Source organism: Falco peregrinus, chromosome 7, assembly GCF_023634155.1.
Source record: "Falco peregrinus isolate bFalPer1 chromosome 7, bFalPer1.pri, whole genome shotgun sequence".
Lineage (NCBI taxonomy): Eukaryota > Metazoa > Chordata > Aves > Falconiformes > Falconidae > Falco > Falco peregrinus.
The window spans coordinates 67419115-67439556 of record NC_073727.1 but is presented as its reverse complement, the minus strand read 5'-3'; the positions used below and the strand labels follow the sequence as shown (position 1 = coordinate 67439556).

The 20442-nt window shown below is 34.6% G+C and overlaps 1 protein-coding gene across 1 annotated transcript in view; it reads left to right on the top strand.

The window, feature by feature from the left end:
* The window catches only part of SNTG2 (syntrophin gamma 2), a 268310-nt gene that overhangs the window by 233145 nt on the left and 14723 nt on the right, over window positions 1–20442 (top strand). Inside the window, exons 14-15 of the mRNA XM_055810660.1 lie at window positions 2191–2433; window positions 19062–19154. Of these exons, the coding sequence (XP_055666635.1) occupies window positions 2191–2433; window positions 19062–19154 (336 nt within the window). The remainder of the gene's footprint in view (window positions 1–2190; window positions 2434–19061; window positions 19155–20442) is intronic.

The window sequence follows — 20442 nt, the reverse complement described above, 5'->3', positions numbered from 1 at the left end:
GAGGTGCACTTGTTACTCACCTAATTGTAAGCTTCTCATCTGTGTTTATTATGACACAAGAGTTAAACATGGAAAATGAGAATCCAATATGGAAATTACATTTGAAAACAAAAATGTTTGCTATATTTTAATTTGTGTGTGTTTTTACATACGTATAAATACACACTTGCATATGCAAATATGTGAATTAAAATTCATATATATATATATATCTCTCATGCACTTGCATATTCATGGACATTTAGTGGTAACAACCAGATGATTGAAAATGTAATTGCTTTTATCATATGTGTTTCTTCCTATATCTTGGCTTATACTCCATATTTACTGGAACTGTTACTGGAAATCTGTATTTTTCAGGGGCAAGAATAATTGCATTTTTAAAATCTGTCTTAAAAACATTTTCTTTTATTGCCTGGTATTTTCAAACAGTACATTTTCACATAGAAAATAAGAAATATTAATAAGTAGTCTACAGGCCAGGTTGTGCAGCATTGAGTCTTGAAGCAGATACAGATATAATACCTGTCACTCCATAGCTGCTGAACATCAGATTATATACAGGAATTTTGTTCAACTTCCTTTTCAACAGCCCAAAGGAGTGCTGTAAAATAACTTTGATCTTCCTTAAGACTGTTCTCTCCTCAGGTAGCTGCAAGGGCCATTTTTGACAGCAAAGTGCTGTGTACCCTGGTGGCATTATGTGCTGCTTCTGAGGTGCCCCACAAAACATCCATAGCTTAACAGACTAGACTCGATCAAATTGTGTAAGGTTACATTTGCCAGCTTTATTCAGTAATTCACCAGCACAAGCAAAGTTTTCAGTTCCCATCTGAGTATTTTGATCCTGTTTATGAATAGGAGAGCAGTACTCAGAGGAAGGTGTGCTAGCAGAGCATTTGTTTCCTCTGCTTTTCATTATTAAAAAGTGAATCTTCACTACTGCACTGTGAGGGCGATTGCCTGTACATCTAGAATCGTAGGGACACAAGACTCTGAACATTTAAGAATTTATTTTAATGTATCATAATATTTTATATTACATTTGGAAGTTCAGATTCCAGCTATTTTTCTGTTTTCATGTGCATGGAATTTCAACTATAGCCTCAAGAGGCTATGATAGGCTATTAGAGGTTCTGGAAAACTAAATTCTAAATCTTTATAAATCTTATCCTGACTACAAGTTTCTAGGACTTTGGTGCCCCTACAAAGTTGCATTCTAGCCTTTCCAAAGAACCTAAGTCCAGTCAAACATAACTGCTTTTACCTCAGATCTGCTTGACTAGAGTCAAGTCTCCTAAACCTAACCTGGAGTGCTAGGGAAAAAAAATTCTATTTGTGAGTGCCTAGAAAATAAGAAATAACATTCTTTTTTCAAATTCTTCACTATTTTCTGCCTCATGCTATTATAGAGAAATGAAGAAAGGGCCCTATCTGATAAATAGAATTTTATAAAAAATGCATATTTTTGTATTTCAGTCACATCATACCCAGATGTAAAGGCAGTAGCTTTTTTATTTAGTTATATTTTTCTCTGTATTTATACTAGTCAAAGAAGTCTTGAAAGATTAGGTAAGTTTCTTCTAAGAATTTGTTTTAATTTACAAAACATTCTGTTACAGGGATTTTTTTTTTTTTATTTTGAAAGACCAATATGAAGATTTTCTTCCTCTTCATCTTGAAGGTGATGGCAGCATCTCACTTCACTTCCATTGCAGTTGCTTAGCAGCACTGGCAGCTATTAGGGGACATTTGAAAGCTCACACTGTCATTTTCAGATTTAGCCCTTCAGTGCTTGATAATTTTCTGCATTCCTTGGTGGTTAGCATATTGGAACCTAACCATAGCAGGGTAGTTATATTCTCCTGTAAAGCTGGTACACAGCTCTTGAATTGTACTCAAACGATTCAGGGATTTCCTTCCTTTTCACAGTAAACAATATGTTGATACAAACTCTTTAAATTATGTATGTATTGCTTAGGTAACTATGACAGTGTTTTGGAAGCGCAGAAGTAGCCTGGATTACGTGATACAGGTTAAAGTGAATAAGAAGCAAAGAGAGAAGTTGTCTTTGCAATTATTCTTTAACTCTCAGAACATTTCTTCAAGGTAATTATTAACATAATGACATAACGTATCAAAGTACCCATAACTTACAGAATACAACGTTGCTTTAACTGTTTTTGATAGATGAAGCATCACACACTGAAACATGTCTTTCAGCTCTGGCTTGCTGATGATTGCTGCCTACAAGCAAACTTGTATTTAGGTATTCATCAGGACTTCGATCTTGAAGACCAGAGGCCGTATTGTTTCAGTGTTATGGTTGGACACGGCAAGAGTCATTATTTCAATGTGGAGCTGGGCAGTGAGTTGGCAGTGTGGGAGAAATCATTTCAAAGAGCGATTTTCGTGGAAGTTCAGAGAACAGGGGTAAGTAATAAATAATTTAAATCCTGGAGCAATTTCATCAGTAAAATAAGTATAACATTTTTAGATAATTTCTGTGTTTAGTAATTGCATCAGATTGATGTGCTCCATGACTAAGGATCTGAGTGCATTTTTATACACTGAAGGCGTCTGAAAGCTTCATCAACACATCAATATTTGTATGTCAATAACTATGTAATAACAGTCTGTGAGCATGTTATGAAAATTAACTTGAAAGTAATAATGTGTAAGTCAACCTTGATTATAAAAAACTGGAAATTAATACATTTCACCACTGGAAGATAAATTTCTGTGGAGATTACTCACTCCACCTTGAACATTTTCTTCCAGAAAGTTTATGTTCCACTTATATAAGGTAAATATGTTATGTTTTACATGATGGTTCTGTTTTCAAAGATGAAATATTTTGCTCTTACATTGTTAATTGTAAATTGGGATTGTACTTGTTAACACTGGAAGAGACTGAAGACAGTGTAAAAGTGAAAGTTTGTGATAGTCTTAAATTCTCAAAATTCAACAGCAAATTATCACTTTCTACTGGCTAGTAAAATTCTCTCAAGTCAATTATTTCCTTAGATCTGAGGGTGCACTTCCCATTAGGTCATTTGAAATTTAAGATCAAGATTCTTGGTATAGTTGTGTAAATGTGGGTGTCTTAGCATTGTGGTGACTAAGCTCCTATTAGAATCAGTAGAGACCAAAGAATGATTGTGCTTGTCCTGAAACAGATACTTTATTCTAAAGGAGATATTTTGCGGTATGACGACAGAGAAGATAAATTTATTTTTATTTAAGTTGCAACTTCAAACGCCTGTATATGGTTATATAAACAAGTTATTTGCTGAACATCTGGATCCATACTCCCAAGTGAACTAGACCAGTGGTACTGGAAAGTATGGATTAAGAGTATAGACCTTCTCCAATTAAAAACAGAGTTACACAGTTTAGCACAAATGCAAGATTGATCTGATATGTTCGCATTTGCAGGGACCTTTGAAAGATGTTTGCAATAGTGAGAGCACTGAATCACAACATTGCATTAGCACACCTTGCAAGGAGCAGAAGTCCTAGCACAGGTGTTGGATCAGCTCTTCTAAGTTTCCAGATCTGTAGGATTCTAACGAGGTTTGCAGGCACTTGCTTAGAAACCTTCCAATTGTCTCTTTGCACTGATGAGGTAACAAAGAAGATTTTGCAATGGTGATGCCGTTGCTCCTGCACTTTTGAGAAGTAGTGCAATTCTTAAAAAAAAAAAAAAATTCTTCCTGAAAATATGCTGGGTGTGAGGGAGTTATTAATATGTTAATAACACATATTGAGTGTGTGTAAAGTATTTTCTCACAATTTCTGCAAGAAATTATGATACAACTGTGTGACCAACAATTTGATTGTCCTATGTGCTGTTCCTATAAAAAGCAGAAAATATATAATTAAAATTAAGTATAATGAGGGTGGAGATTAGCTAGTTCTGTATCCAGTCAGTTTCTGAAGTATTTATTGTTAACCTCAAAACTTGTTCTTTTACATAGTAACAATCTTAAAATTAAGGAACAAGTCTTTTTGAAATGATCTTTTGTCATTTTAATCCAACAATCCTCTAGACCCATATCCCACAAAAGCCATTAATATTTCTTCCAGCTGAGGTTTAAACTATCTGAAACCTCCAGGAGAGGCATTCAATTAAAATCCTGGTTACAGTGCTTTAGTCTGCTTATGTGTGATCCCATATCTTAATTTTCTGTCACTCAGTTGCTTACATTCAAGTTTGTTGTAAACCACTATGTCACTAGGATGCAAAGTGCTGTGGCCACTCTCCAGCAGTGAAAATTCTTTTCACTCCACTGTTTTCTTTCCTCCTTCCAAACAGAAATGTTGCTTTGAATGCTCTTCTTTTCAGAATGATATCAAGAGCAGCATGAATGAGGTGCAACTTAACATTACATAATTATTTCAAGCCATAGAAAAAAAACTGGTAGATTAGATTGTCACCAATAGGGTAGATTGTCCATAGAAATTCTTCCTTTTGGAGAAAGACCATAATTGAAGTTTTACATTTATTTTTATTCATAAATGAATGGGCAAGATTCATGGCAATTGTTTGCTTGCATGTGTAATTTCAGTCGTTCTTGTTGAAATGTGGCGTGGTTCTGTTTACTGTTGACGGTCATTCGCATTTTGTCTTTGATAGGATGATTGTTAACCTTATCCTGTATGTGTTCTTTGTGTTTGGTGTTTCCGTAAGAAGAGGTGTATTTCTTCAAAGATTCTGTCCATACAGTTTATGAAAAGAATTATTAATGTGCAGTGGTATGTTCAAAGATGCTTTTCAATTTTGTCTGCCCATGTTGCATGATTTTTTTGATACAGAAAAAACGCAATAAAGCAGGAGGATATCCCCCTCACAGTATCATTCCCCTTTGAGCTATTTTAAATCCATATTTCAAGCTGCAACTGCTTAGAAAAAGGAGTCTGCCGAGAAACTGTGAAATTCAGTGACCGGATGAAATGAATCTGTTTACAAACAATGATATCAAGCAAATTTAGGTTAAATCCATGTCCTAGAAATACCTATATTTTCTTCCTAGAAAAAAAAAATCCTGTAGTTGCAGATGGGGGAGTAAAAATGCAATAGAAGTAGGGCAGGAAGGTGCTTGAATGGCAGAAAAAATGCTGTTAAAAAGTATTCGCATGAGGCTGGTAATAAAAGTCATCATTGCAATGGAGGAAGATAGGCAGTGAAAGCCTCTCAATTTTAACTAGAAGTTCAGTCAGTTCACAGAAATCCTAGCAAGACTCTCTGCCTCACCTGGAACATCATAAACGTTGTAAGACCAATTATTCATGCTCAAATGAAGTAATTTTTCTTTTTCTTTGTTTAAAAGCTTTTTAAGGTGTAGAGAATCTTAAAAAATAAAAGGTTAGCACCTTTTCCAGATGTCTTACTGATTATTTGACCCTTCTGGGTAGTCTTGTCAGTACTACGAGATTTTATTCCATGTTTTTTCAACACTGTCTGTTTTAAGTTGCTTTCTCAGTATTCTTCCCTCTCCTCAAACTATTCTTCCCAAAGCAAATTATCTTGACTCATCTGAGTGTTGGATATGATTGTTAAATTAATGCAGAAACATCTTGATAAGATGATTTGGATCTTTGGGGTCTTCAGTCTTGTTCAACGGGAGAATAGAGGAGGATATTGGAATAGTATTTGGCAGGAGACAGAGGAAAAAACAATGGTAACACATTTCATTGTCTTTGGGGTCTTCAGTCTTGTTCAACGGGAGAATAGAGGAGGATATTGGAATAGTATTTGGCAGGAGACAGAGGAAAAAACAATGGTAACACATTTCATTGTCAGCTGTAGAAAAGTTGAACTAACTATTTTGGCATCTTCAAATTTTGTACTTGTTACATGGAAGGCAGAAGACAGAGAAGAGGAACCTGCTTCACAAGATGGAAGAGCTCTCAGGAGACTGAAAACAACATGCAGTGGGAAAGTAATCTACTGCAGTGTCTCTAAAATACCTGCAGTTGGTGTATAGTGAGGAGACATGGTTGCATGCTCTCATTTATCTTACAACTTCAAAACAAAAAAAAAAAGTTTTCCCATTGTGCTTCCAGCTGTGATGGAGATGCTGCAAGCTCTTTCCAGTTCTCATACAGCTGAATAACCTAGTTTCATGAAACCATTTTCTTGGACAATTAAAAGTTGTTTAGTTTGAGTAACTGCAAAAATTAAAATAGGTCATATGTTGGACTCCACTCAGTCATAACAGAATAATCAAGAAGTTTTGCTGCATGGTTATTTTCTGTGCTTAAAAATGAGTGCTTTAGTGAATTTTCTTCCATTGTGTTCTGTAACTCAGTGACTAATCCTGACAGACAAAGAAACCCTGGAAATAAAAATATATATTTGTTGAGGACAGGTGCGTGAATGTATTGTGCTAAAAGAAATGTTAGCAGTAAAATTCATTTTCCTGGAATTATACAAATTTCTCCTGTGAAGAATACACATATTTTTAAAAAATAATCATTAATGTTGTAATAATATTTCACTTGAATGCATGTCATGTGAACATTAGTGGAAATCCAATACTAGTTTATAATGAGCTTAATTGTAAGATGCAATTATCCTATGTTTTCCCTCTCTTTTTCCATTAACATGTGTCTGCTTCTGTGGATGTTTTATCTTTTTGTATGCATTCTTAAATTTTATTTATTTTAAAAACCAAACAATTCTCTATAGTGAGATTCTTGATTCTGAACATGTAAGCCAGACTGGCTCATTGTGGCACAGAATTGCTTGCTGGTTATGTCTCTTCTGGATAAACACAAAAATATTTACTGGGAATAATTGTGCGTGCAGACCTGGAGCTTTGAAGATTTCAATTTTCTTTCCACTAATATTGTCCTGCTAAAATGCTATGATTAAAACTCCTACAAAAAGAAAAAAAAAAGCAATAGTCAAAACAGATGTAATTAATGAATTATTTTTTGTTGTTGTTTTGTAAGCAACAATTAATTCCTTTTCCATATTGGTCTGTGTGGCCAATCTCTGTTTTCATCTGTGAGCTTAAGCAGTGTTCCACACTTACAAAGGATGAAGACACGGGAATAGCATACCTTGCAGTATCCTTAGTTCACCATCTTCCTGTTCCAGACTTTAACATTTCCCTCTATACACTGTATGTTCTTTGGGATGATCTATATGAAATGCCTGAGGAGTCTACAACCATTTTATTGATGATTAAAACAAAACAATAACATAAAAAAACCCAAAACCAAAAATAACATAATTATTTTAAAGAAGTAGTTTACAGAATATCCTTTCCTCAGCTTTGTATCTCTTTCCCTTTTTGTTTGATGGACTCTGAAGTGTCTGGTCCTGGTTACTGTTTGATATCTTCTATTCATCTTGTTGATTTCCTTGTAATATCTTGCAATAGATTTTACCAGTTCATCAGTTTTAAATAATTTCTAACCCACTCATAGTGTTCTCATTGAGAAAGATGAAATTGCTTTCTGTGAAACATAGTTTATTGTACAGATCCTTTCAGAATCCATACTCTTGACAGCTTTTGGTTTTTACTTCATTTTTCTAGTAAAGATTTATGGTTTTAAAGTTTTCTTTATAAAACTTGCCCATGTAATGCTTCCCTCTCATCCCTCCTTCACAGCTCAGGAAATCTCCTCATTCCTCCAACTGCTTGCTGTTCTTTCTGGACTGTTACTTAATTTTACATGTGTGTTTCTGTAAAAAATCCCCTGAAAGGATTCACTAGAACTAACTGAAAACATACAGAAGTGAATAGGTTGCTTCCATCTGATTTCAGTAACCTTCCCAAGAAAGCAGTATGTTGTCATAATTTCCCTTTAAAAGCATTCATTTGACTATATTGTATAAAATATCAGTGTAGTAGTGACTTTATGCATACATACTACTTCCTAACCTATATATAACCAATTATATAAAACAATAATTGGTATATAACATGAAAAATAATATTTCAAATCACCTACTTGCCCTTATGAGGTGTAAAATCACTTATAGCAATGAGAGATCAAAAAGAATGAACCGTGTGAAACTGCACTGACATCTTAAAAACCTGCATTTTCATCAAATTGAATGAATGAATAGCTCCCATATTTTGAGCAGATCCACAAAGAACCCAAATTTATTCATGTATTTGGGCTTTCATTCTCTAATCCACTGGAGATAACAGTAAAGTAATGATTTCAAAATTAGGAGCCAGTTGGAGGAATTCTTTTGCATAAAAGTTCAAATGGATTCTAAACAATTTTGTTGCCACTGAACATCAATGGATATTTTAGCAACATTCCTGTATATATGCTTAAAGTTGAGTGATAACAAGCTTCTAAAAATGGAACAGTGATGTGCTCTGGTCAGTCATGTGTATTCCTTGCATTCCCACTGCATGATGGCCCAGTTGCAAGGGAGTGTGGAATTATCCCTATCTGAAACTACTTTTTAGCATGAAAGGTACAATTCCAATTGAAGATTTTGGATTTAGAGAAAACTGAAGTAAAGGGTTTGTGATGTTCAGATCCAGATATCTTTCCACTAATCGTTCTGTCAGAGCTAACCTAGCTTTTATGACTGCCTGATTTCTGAGATGCTCAGGAGACTTTGGGTGCCTCAGTAACTGCACTCGAAACAAACACACTCATTTTTTCTAAGCATCTTTGGGAATTAAGTGGTGCTTGAGAAATGATAGTCTAAATCATCCTCTAAGGCTGAGCAAAAGAAGTCCACCTAAAATCCAAAATCTAGGAGAAATTAGACAGTCTGAATAAGAACTTATTTTCGTTGCAAGCTTATGAATCTATTAATTCTTCATGGTAAACTGAGAGGATGGGTAAAAGATAATTGGTTGATCACTGTGTAATCTTGTGAGCTCCAAATAATATATTGAAAATGCAGAAATGTTAAATAAATTTGGAAATACTCTCTTTTAATTTTATATTCTGTGATGATGAAGAAACAAGCATGAAATAGAATTATATAAGGAGTCCCTTTAAGAATGGAAATGTCACCATGTGCTAATTTCAGAACTAATTTCTGAAACAACCAAATAAGCAAAGGGGATATTCTCCTTAAATTCAGGTGAGATATTAAATAGCATTTAGTTTAGGTTAGATTTATAGGGTCATTAAATGATACTTATCAATTTGCTAGCAGAAGCACTCAGTTTAATTACACAATCAAGTTTTAGATTGTTTTCATTGTGTATAGAAAGCTTATTACAATTCCAATTTAACTGGTCATCCTTAGAAGTGCTATTAGATTCTTATTCATTTTCACATTGATGCAAAAACCTCACCATTCTCCAACAAAGATGCTGAGAACCATAGAGATTAATTGCAAATACATTTGAAAATTGATTAACAATTCAGAAAGCAGGTGAGAATCAAGCAGTGCACCTACTATAATTTTTTTAAAAAAAGCAAGAGAAAGTACTAATTTACAAGGGTATTGAACAAAATCTTGTTTACTGTATTCTGTATTTTTAACATGATTAATAGAAAATGTTGATTTTCATTATACTAAACCAATATTTCTAAATAGTAATATATTCTTAAAATATCAAGTTATTTATGTTGAAAGGATAAATCCAAAGACTTAACTATAGATATTAATATATTTATATTTATGTATAAATCCAAAGATTTAGAGAACAACTAGGTCATATCAGTCTAGGGTTTTTTTTTTATTTATTTTCCAGAAGATCTTATAGACTTGAATAAGGATGAAACTATTAAAGCTGTCAAGAAGTTACTATCATGGAATTTCAAATTTAGGGAGTAATACCTTAGAATTTTGATACTTGATTTTATGGTTTCAAAATTTGGTGTTCCCCATTATTCCCCACCCACAATTCCTTTATAAGAACCAGACAGAAAAACAAAATCCCACTTCAGGCATCAATTCAGAACTGAATTTTGTACTCAAATTGAACTCTTGTTGATATTTCTAATTAAAATCCCTTTTCAACTGCAAAATTCCAGAATTTATAGATCACCAGACAGAAAAAAAAAAAAAAAAACCCAAAAAACAAAACTTTATTATATAATAACAAATTGTATCAAACCCAAGTCAGTGCCTTTGCTGCAGTAAACCAGTGGAGTTCCACTGAGATGAATGGTGCCATCCTGATTACTATGCTTGCTGCTGAGAATCTGCTTCAGGTATGTGAAAATACACGTGGGGCAATCTACATGTAGGAAACTATTAAACATTCAGGTCACTGTAGTATCTTGCTTTTATTTATGGAAAAACAAATTGCTACAAAACCACGAAGCTGTTGCTCAGAGATGAGGAAGCACGATCTGTTCCTGACCTAAAGAATGCACTTTGAATTTTCACTGCTAGAGGATGACCACTGCTAAGCTGCTGGCCTTCGATTTTGTCCTCCTACCTCCATTTCTCTCACTACCTTTTCCTACAACCATTTTAAGCTATAGTCTGCCTGTTCAGCAGAGGAGGTAGCAAGTCTTTCTTCTGTCACATTTACATTAGCAGTAGGTTCATATTACAGAGAGAATGCCACGGTCATGAGTAGGCATCCGTAACTGCATTATCTGCTTGTCTTGCCAAGTAAAACAGCTGAACTTAAAATGGTTGAGGAGAAGGTAGTTGACCTATCAGTCTTCCTATAGGAACACAGTTCCCTGCAGAGGAGCATTTGCTTCAGGGTGCATGTGCATGTAGCAAGCCTGGTCTCTCTGTGGTAGTGGTTTAATGGTTAATCCCAGTTACGCTGAAGTTTTCTGAGAAGGCAGTCTGTCCAATGAGAGCTCTACTAAGAAAAACATTTTTGCAGTTAGCTGCTATAATGTCACAAGCATTACAAATTACAAATACCTTAGATCGGATAGGTATTTATTTCAGTTAGAGCAGCTGTTGTGTGACAGGAATGTTATGTATGAGCGTGGCTCAGATTGTAATGGATGACCTAAAGGCGAAAGTTTCGAGCATACCAGTATCCTGAGAAAGACAGCATTTAAAACATGAACATATTAAGCATAGGTGTTATTTTCTAAAGCACTAAGCACTGAGCTAGCACTGCTTCTACTGAAATCAATAGAAGCTTTCTTTGAAGTTCAGTGACAGTATAATGAGCCATTATTTGAGTCCTTTGAAAATCTTACATTTAGCGGCAGAGTGTCTCTTGCATACATATATGCTGAACCACAGATGTGCATCGACGTTTAAAAAAACCAACTATGTCTTCAAATCATCACGTTATAGTACCATCTTTTCCAAGAGGATGCGCTTTTTTATACTAATACCCAGTCAAGTATGTAAACCGAGTCATTTTAGGGCATTAAGGTGCAATTCCTTTATTTGCAACAACCACAGATCTTGAAGGAATGTACAAGTTTTTTAAACAGATCTGGTTTGTTTCAATGAAGTGGGTGTAATTGTATCTAACCATAATTATCACAGTTCTGTAACCTTTTAATTGTGACATGGTGAATTCTCTTAAGTTATGGCCAAATGAGTGGATCTGCCACATTTTTTAAGGTATTAATTTGCTCACTCTCACAGAAATTATTTCACTGATCCTTTTGCACAGTTATCTGGAACAGAAATACACCTGAGCTTCAGAAGTCTGTTCTGGATGAAATTTCTGAAATCCCTCATGGTTCTGATGAATGTCAGATTTCATTGTCATTTCATTTTCTCAGATGAAGGTGCATTCAGAGTGAGAATGCTTTCAATGTACTTTAAAAATAGCTTCTGAAAAATGTGCTTTAAAAAATGTTGGTACATAATATAAAATATTTTATCCTAAAATAACAATAAGAATTTTAAATATGAGAAAACCAAGGTATGTGCATTTTTAATTCAACTATTTTGGAATATCAAAGAGTTTTAAAAGCACTTCTTTTTAATACAAGTAATTCTACACAGAAAGACTGTTGAAGAAGATTTTTGCAGGCTCTCCTCAGAATTAAGGACTTTAATTTTGTATGCCTCCTAGTACACTGTCTGTATGTGGGCTGAGATATATTTCTTATACAACCAAAACAATTCTGCTTGTTCTTATCATCATCTCCACATCCTACTTGGAGTTTTTTTGTATTACAAGTGTTGAAAAAGTTCATTCTTGACCTTGACGGTCCCATATTAAAGCTTTTATAAAACCCTATGTTTTGGTAGATACATTGAATGCATTAAGAAACCTTACTCCTGTCACCTCTGTATGATTTAATATCTTGTAAAAAGCTGCTGTATAAAGTTTTAATGCAAGGATCTGTGTTCCAAACTCTGTCTGCTGTTTGTATTTTTTTTCTTGCTGTCACTGTATTTTAAATGCTGTTGTGCATTATCTTATTTCTAATGCATAATAAAAGATCACGTCATTTATGTCCTTCTCTGTTTCAGGCATTTAAGTTCCTCTGACAAGTCCTACAAAATTCCTCCCATTTTTAACAGATGCCAACAACGACAGAAAGACTAAAATATTAAATATAATATGAGGTGGGATTTGATCTCAGAAATAAGAAGAAACAAGTTTCAGTGATATTTGAATATTTAAGTTTTATCAGTTCAAAGTGGCAGCCCTGGAGTTTTCTGTTAATATGATTGAGAAGTTGACCAGTAATCGATTTTTAGGGAAAACTCTTACAATTACATTCATTTTTTTAATGTTAATCTGCAGTTCAATAGAGAATGATAAACATAACCACTTCATCTACGTGTAGCCCATTAGAATCCTGCTCTCTCCCTCATCTGTATACCTTTCACTGTCTTAAGTCGATCATGGACTTTGTTGAAAAGTCAACTCCTTTAATAGGGAAAAGTGCTCAGTTTGGGGTATTTCTAGTTGTTCTGTTGTTAAATTTAGTGGATTTGGGGGTCATCACTAAGTTAAAAATACTAAACGCACGCACTATTGTTCTTGGCTTGTGTCTATATTCATTGGTTGTTAATTGTAAAAAAGGAAAAAGACCAGAACCAGATACTGATGGCTGGTTTATAATATACGAAGTAGGTATTGCTTTTACTGAACAAATAAAACTGTTCTTATCAGTTGTGTTATTTTACTTGTAAAAGGAATGACTTGTTGCTGGGAAACAATATTCCAGAAATATATTCATTATATTAATAAAATAATGTTCATTTGATTTTAATAGAAATACTCCCTTGCTCTAAGCAAAATCAAAGCTTTATTAAGATTTTAGCATTTATTATATTGATGGCATAGTATTTCCACACAGAGGCATAGCACATATTTTAAGTTAATAATGAGAATAGTGTGTGCAATGTATATACTATATGGATATGGATATGGTTCTTGCCAAAATGCTTTGCTGTCTGGTTATTTTAATCATTTACTTTTAGAAAGAATGTGTTGAATTCTGTGACGTGTATAGTGAGAAATAGTGCCTGTATTCCCACTTACCTTTACAGCCTGTCTTAGAGCAAATGTACGTATACATCTATGAAGCAGTGACATAGTAGCAGGGGAAATGTAGTTTAAGCAGTAAAGTATAAGATATTGTCTACTTTCCAATTTCTTTTTGGAGAATAAACAAGGAAAATCATGTATGTGCCAAATTTGTATTCATTTAGAATAGAAGACTGGTATTTATTTCTGTATTTTGGCTGATCAAAACTACTAGAATTCTTGCTCAACAGAGCATAGTTGAGTCCAGAATGAATGTCTGTATTGCATATGAATGCTGTAGTTAAAGCAAGTGAGATTTTTCTTCATGCAAGACAATAATTAACCACAATGTAGCCAGGCATCAGCTGAATTTTTGAAACTGTAAGCTTGATGAGGCATTAGGAACAACAGCACTGGAGTTATAAATGTAAGCTCCATTAAAAGGAATATCCACTGTGTCATTTTGCTGTGTTGCCCTTACATGAGCAACATCGTTGAATCATAATTGTTCCTTAGAAACTTTATTTCCCAAGGAAATAAAGGAAAACTTAGGAAAAGGAATAATGACTTAAAAGGTTAGTGACTGACCACCCTGATTCTTTAAAAATGATATAAAATGGTATTTTTCTACTATGAATCTTTGTTGATTTCAGAATGTAACACCTCAACTGACAGGCATTATTAGTTATCATGATTTCAAATAATTTTACTGGAAAACATAAACAAGTGGACCCCCTATTTCTTGGACAGAATATAATCCCACATCAGAGTATCATTAAAAGATTTTATGTCTGCGAAACAAATCCAGAGATATTACATTGGAAACCTATGACATAACTTAAGCAAATTTAGGCCCTCCAGCTAAAGTATTTTAATAAGCTCACAGTAACCACAAAAATGTATTGCATGTCCAGATATGTTTAGAAGCATTTGGACTGCACAGTCCCTGAAGCAACCAAACTTACTTATGGCTTTAGCCTACTCGGGACACCTACCTGTCTCTGCTGAAACCAGAAGGCCCCTGATCTGGCGGGCATGCTTGCTTCCTTCTGGCTTCATGCTATGGCTCTGTGTGGCCTAGGACACCTACACATAGAAGGCAACTCAAGAAGAGGCGGCTCTTTTTCTTCCTTGCCTTTGCTTCCTAAGCAGCCTGTGTCTGGGCCGCAATGGAGCTTATTATCCACCAAAGTTTTTGTGCTTCCAACCAAGTAATAGGCCAGTGACTCCATGTAAAGTGGCCCCCCTTTCTGTTTGTTGCCCAGGCTCTGTCTCTCACTGTACAGATATTTGAGGCATATTTATGCCCTCCTCTCTCAGTGGAAATAAGAAAGTCCGTGTTGTAGTCTTTTCCCATGCATTGATTCTCCTGTTTTAGCATTTACTCATCTCTTGACTTGGCTACTTACACACCCATGAACCAAGTTTAAAGCCCTTCTTGTTAGGTTGGCAGATCTGTTCACAAATACATTCCCTCCCTGTGAGTGAAAGAGTCATTGTAACTAATGATCATAAAAGCTTGGCATGAAATTAATTGGCCTGTCATTTAGCATATATGTAAAGTCTCTTCTCATTGTTAGACAGAATACTACATCAGTCTTTTTTTGGAGTACTGACACGAAGCATGAAAGAAGCCCTTCTGTTTTTTTCCATTAAGAGGTAATTAACCAAAACTTCAATGCTAATTACCTTCTGCACATTCCAAGATACGTGCGTAGTCTTGGAAGATATTAATTGATGTGGATAACAGCAAAAACAAAAATAAAGTACCAAGTTCCTCAAGCCTCACAATATATATTCTTACTCCCCTCCAGGACTCAGTCCCTTGCAGTTCATGCCCAAGCAAGAGTTCAGCTTTGATCAGCAATTTGCTGAGGAGAGGCAGAAATTTCATTTGCCGGAAGGAAAGTTGTCGCGACGGAGGGAAGACACAGTCACTCAATATGAGTGATCAGCAGACTTCGTTTATTGTCCCTTACGGTCACCTTTTACGCCTTGTTATAATTAGCTCATACATATTACAAAAGTTAAGCTCATTATTGGTTAGTTGCCTAAATACCAAGCCCGCCCCTAGTTTCTCTTCTGTAGTTACCTGTTCCCACCTGCAACATTCTTTTCCCACCGCGATCTTCCTGTTACTGTGTAACAAGAACAGCCAAGGACAGTGTATTTTGCTTTACTTCAGATAAGCTGAGAGCGATGTGCATTTTTGTCCAGCCAGCAGGACTATGTGTATGTGACCCTTTTCAGCTAGCCAGTTATCCACAGAAAGTCTTTGGTCTGCTATCAGCTTTCCCCTTCTGCCTTTGGAGCAAAGAAGCTTGCTCAGTTTCACAAGAGCTGCGCTGGTGAAAGGGACACAGTGTGGTAGCATGGACAAGATAGGCAGAGTACATGTGCTCAGGAGTGCTCAAAACTGGTATTGCCAGCTTGTGAGATAGCAGTAATTAGTGCATAATGGTACAAGTATTGCTTGATACTGCCTACATTTACAGTGCCACGCTAGCATGATAGTATCGTACTGGCCACCGTAAGTCTGTCCAAATTCTGCAGCTGGAACATCCATTGATTCTGCAGAATAGCTCCAACTGAACCTGCCATCAGGAGGGCAGGACACCAGGATCCTGAGACAGTCTGCTAAATGAGGAAGATAGATAAAAGCTGAATTATTTCTGGGAAATCTCTATATCTGTGGGAAAGACAGTGAGTGTATATGTGTAGTCATTGTAACTATTAAGCCCTGTCATGGTCTGGCATGACAGATACCAGTGCCAATGACAGACCAGTGCCGTCCATCTGACTAGGGACAGGACACCTAAGAAATTCCTTATGTGAATGAGTCAAATACACTGTTATTCTGCTATTTGGACAGAGATATTATCAACTTAATGATATTTTCATGAGTTAAAAGTATATGCATTGTGATACTGATACCTGAACAATTACACAGATAAGGATTTTGTCATTGTTGTCATTGTCTTTTATTACAAGTATTTTTTCTACAGATCATTATACCATTGCTTGGAAACATTAAATAATTGATCTAGGATGTATACTACAATGTTCTTAGCTGTTGTGGTTCAGGCATGGGGCCCTCTTTTTAACAGCTAAACTCTTAATACTTTGACTAAAGAATCTCATCAGGCTTAAACTCCCACTCTACGTCCCCATAATGTTCAGAATCACGAGGTTAGAGCTGGAAAAACTTTTACATCTTGTCTGGAGCAGTGCAAGCCAAAGATGGTCACTATACCACATTTGCTAATGTTTTGAATTTTCATATATGTATGAGCTATGTAAATTAATGAGGCTATTAGTGTATATCTGTATGATTGCAAAATATTTTAATGCATGTTAAGGTTGACAGCCTAAATTCTCATCTACCTCTTACAATCCGCAAGTATTTTGTGATAAGCTATTATTAGACCTAAGACCAGAAAAATCTCATTTCCAATTGGTAAGGAAGGTTTTTTGAACAACCTAGTCCTTTCTGTTGTTTAAACTGTGAGCTGTCAGGCTGGGTAATATGAACTGCCATTTTATTTTCTTCAAAATTCACTAAAAGACAGCTAAGCCTGGACTTTTTATCTTAAACTTCCAAGGGTGATAATACAATTGCAAGTGTATGGGACGCTTATTCCAAAGACAAGAATGAAAAGATACAGTGCTCTGTACTAGTGTTAATGAGTGAAAATGGGAGTCCTTATCACAGACCTGTCTGAGAACCTGTTCAAAGTAATTGAGGAAATACCATAGGCAGGCTTTTAAATTTATATGGCAAAACCCAAACTAATTCTGTTTTAAAGAAGATACTATTAGTGTATTTTGTAAGTGTAAACCTTCATATGTATTTGTAATGTTTATCACAGTGAAAATGCAGCATATTCTGTTTGTCTCTAGTATTTGCAAATAGTTTCTAAACCAGTTCCATTATTTGCAAATATTGAATATTTGTAAAATACTCCAGGCTAATTATTTGTGCATAGTTCATTTTAGTATTCACCATTTGTGGCTGAGCAATTAGATGCTTACCCATCGGGGGAATCTAATTTAATAAGTTTTAAAAATTGCTTTGCTGAGTCAGAGCTCAGCTAGTATAACCTTGTTAATTGGAAAATAATGGAGAATATGTTATGGCTGGTGCTTAATGCCACCTTATAATTACTGAATAAAATGTAGGGATATTTAAATGTCATTTTAATTGAATATCCATCATGGAAATCTTTTTAAATGCCAAATAATATGATCTTTGAACACCAATGGGCAAAATAATATATTCAGAAATAATATATATCTCTGACATTGTTGAGCTGATTATAATACTCATCTGTATTAATAAATCAATTTCATTCCCAGCCCTTTCAAAATCCTTTGAAAATCATTTCTGTAACTCAGAAATGCTTCTTTTACTATAACTCTTAAATATTTTTATTAATAGCGGAATGAGGAAACTGCTACCATTACTAAATGCAGAAGTTTTAGGTTATACTAAAAATCTTGAACCAAACAATCAAAGGGATTATTTTGAAATTAAGACAGTTTATTAACGCTTTCAATCTCCTCTAGGCCATTCTTGTGTTAAAACCATTTTTTGGAATTTAAAGAAACTCTCTACATACCAAAATTTCATGTAAAGAAATGTCTAAGCATGAGGCAACATTGCATTTTATGAAAAATAAATGACAGCAAAATAATGCTCCCTTGGAAGAAAAAAAAATAAAAATCAAAGATTCCATAAGGCTGAAGGGTATTTCAAAAGTGGCTGGGAAGGTGAGGCAAGGAAAGGCTGGAGACAGGATCCCATCTCTACTCATGCTGATGGCCATGGGCTTTTTGCCTTTAACTGTGAATGGTGAATGTCACCAAGCTGTTTCATATTGCAGCAGCAGCAGCAGATTTTTCACATGCTTTCAGAATCTGTCATATACGCAAGTTAGCTAGCCTTAAAGCACATATAAAGAAGAATGTTACTTGACTTTTTACTGTAAACCTTATTCAGAAGTTTAAACAAAACTTCTAGGTTTGTTAATAAAACAGATTTTTTCTTTCTAACCTAAAAAGTGATCCAAAAATTTGTGTATATATAACACTGTCTAGCAAGTATCAGTGCTATCTAACAGTTGATATTTATTAGTTCTTATTATTAAATTACATTAATGAACATAGTGCTGCATGGGCATGTCACCCAATTTTACAAATGAAAAAATGTTGCAAAATAAGAAGACTGTCTACAAAATTTAAATCAGATGGAGAGGTCAAGTAGGTAGATGACTTTATCTTAATTAGATTGCAGTGACTAAACATTTAAGCACTGTTACCTGCTCATTTGCTGGAAATTCTGCAAGAAGTCATGAATAGGTCAGGTCTAAGCAGTTTTCCAAATGTTTCAAATACTCAGATTTGGCTTTTTTTTTTTTTTTTCTGTGTTGCATTTTGTAAGGGAAGGTTTCCAAGAAAATGGTATTTATTTTGTAGAAGACCAACTTCAAATGTAGATCTCCGTTTAATATCTAGGCTGACAGATCTGATGCTGACTTACAGTCAGAAGTTCCTGACAATTTAAAAATGTAATAATATAAAGCAGTATCTGTGTTGCCAGCTGAGTGTCTTCCCACACAAAAAAATGCATAAAATACCACTTTTCTATGACAAATGATGGTGATTGTTCTTTCAAAAATCATACTTTTTTTTTTCCAGTCTAAAACATACATGTGCAGTTGGCAAGGGGACACCCTGTGTTTCACAGTTGACTTTGCTCTGGGATTTACCTGTTTTGACAGTAAAACAAAGGTAAGCAGAAAAAGAAAACAACTCTGTTTTATTTTACTGTTATTGAAGTTATCAGTAACCATAATATTTTATGTTGATCAGTAACGGTAATTTTTTATGTTGATGTGTATTTCTTCCTCAAATGTACTGTACTTTTTATTTATATAGCACTACTGAAACATAGTCAGTTTGGGAGTTGAAAGGGACAGTTAGACTTCTGTCTTAGCATGTAAAGATAAATTCTGGAGAAATATAAAAAAGTAATTTTCTTTTCAAGTAATAAAAGCAAAGGAAAGTTATATTTAGGAGAGGGACTGGCTTTCTTGTAATGAAGAAGCTTCAAGATTTTTAAAAGATTACCAGTCATGAAAAAAATGAAGTGTCACCTGATTGTATTTGTTTTGAAACTACAGATATAAAATAGGATTAATTATTCTTCCATCATAAAAAATTTAGGCCATGTCTAAAGTAAACAGAACAAAGGCAAATTCATTTCAAAGTCATAATCTGTAAGATTAAATTCACTTCTCTTGCAAAACAGTGGCTATATATAAAGTGCCTACAGGGGATGGTTTATGATATATAAAACTACCATGCCCTGTCTGTAATTCTTCTATTTTAAATATAATTTAGCAATACTTTAAATTATTCTAAATGGATATATACATTTGTTTTCCAGTAGAAGTAAACATACATATAAAATATGTTTCTGCATTAATAGAGCTGTACAGTAGGTCTGTTCTCTGAAATATGGTCTTCAACTCCAAAATGGAAGGTTTTTTTTAATATATGTTGAAGAAATTCAGTCAGACAGACTTAAGAGGAAACATACTGCATTTTGAAATATTGAAACAGGATCTAGTTTGTCTGTGTTAGCATTTTTGGGGTTTGGGGCCAAAATACACAAGTTTATTGAAATCTTTGTGCAGAGAAATAATGGCCAAGATCATCGTTACTTGAAAAATCTAGGCTAATTGCGTTTAGCCACTAATTAACTATAAGAAGTAATCTCATTAGTTTAGACTATAGAAAATGTTTCTTTTAAATGTGGAGATTCATTGGGTGTATTCCCATTTTTAAAATCTTCGCTGTTGATAGGACTTTGAGCCACAGTGTCTACCTTCAGTATTGATGATGAGCACGGTTTATATTGACCTTTGTTGCTTACCTAAGGAGAAATAGAATACCATCAGATAGATCAATTCTGTTGTTAAACTTAAAAATTCTGGAGAGCTCAAGTGCATTTATTGTTCATCTGTGTGAGAGATAGAGATGTCCTCTGTATTCTCAAGCCTGAGTGAAGCAGTAA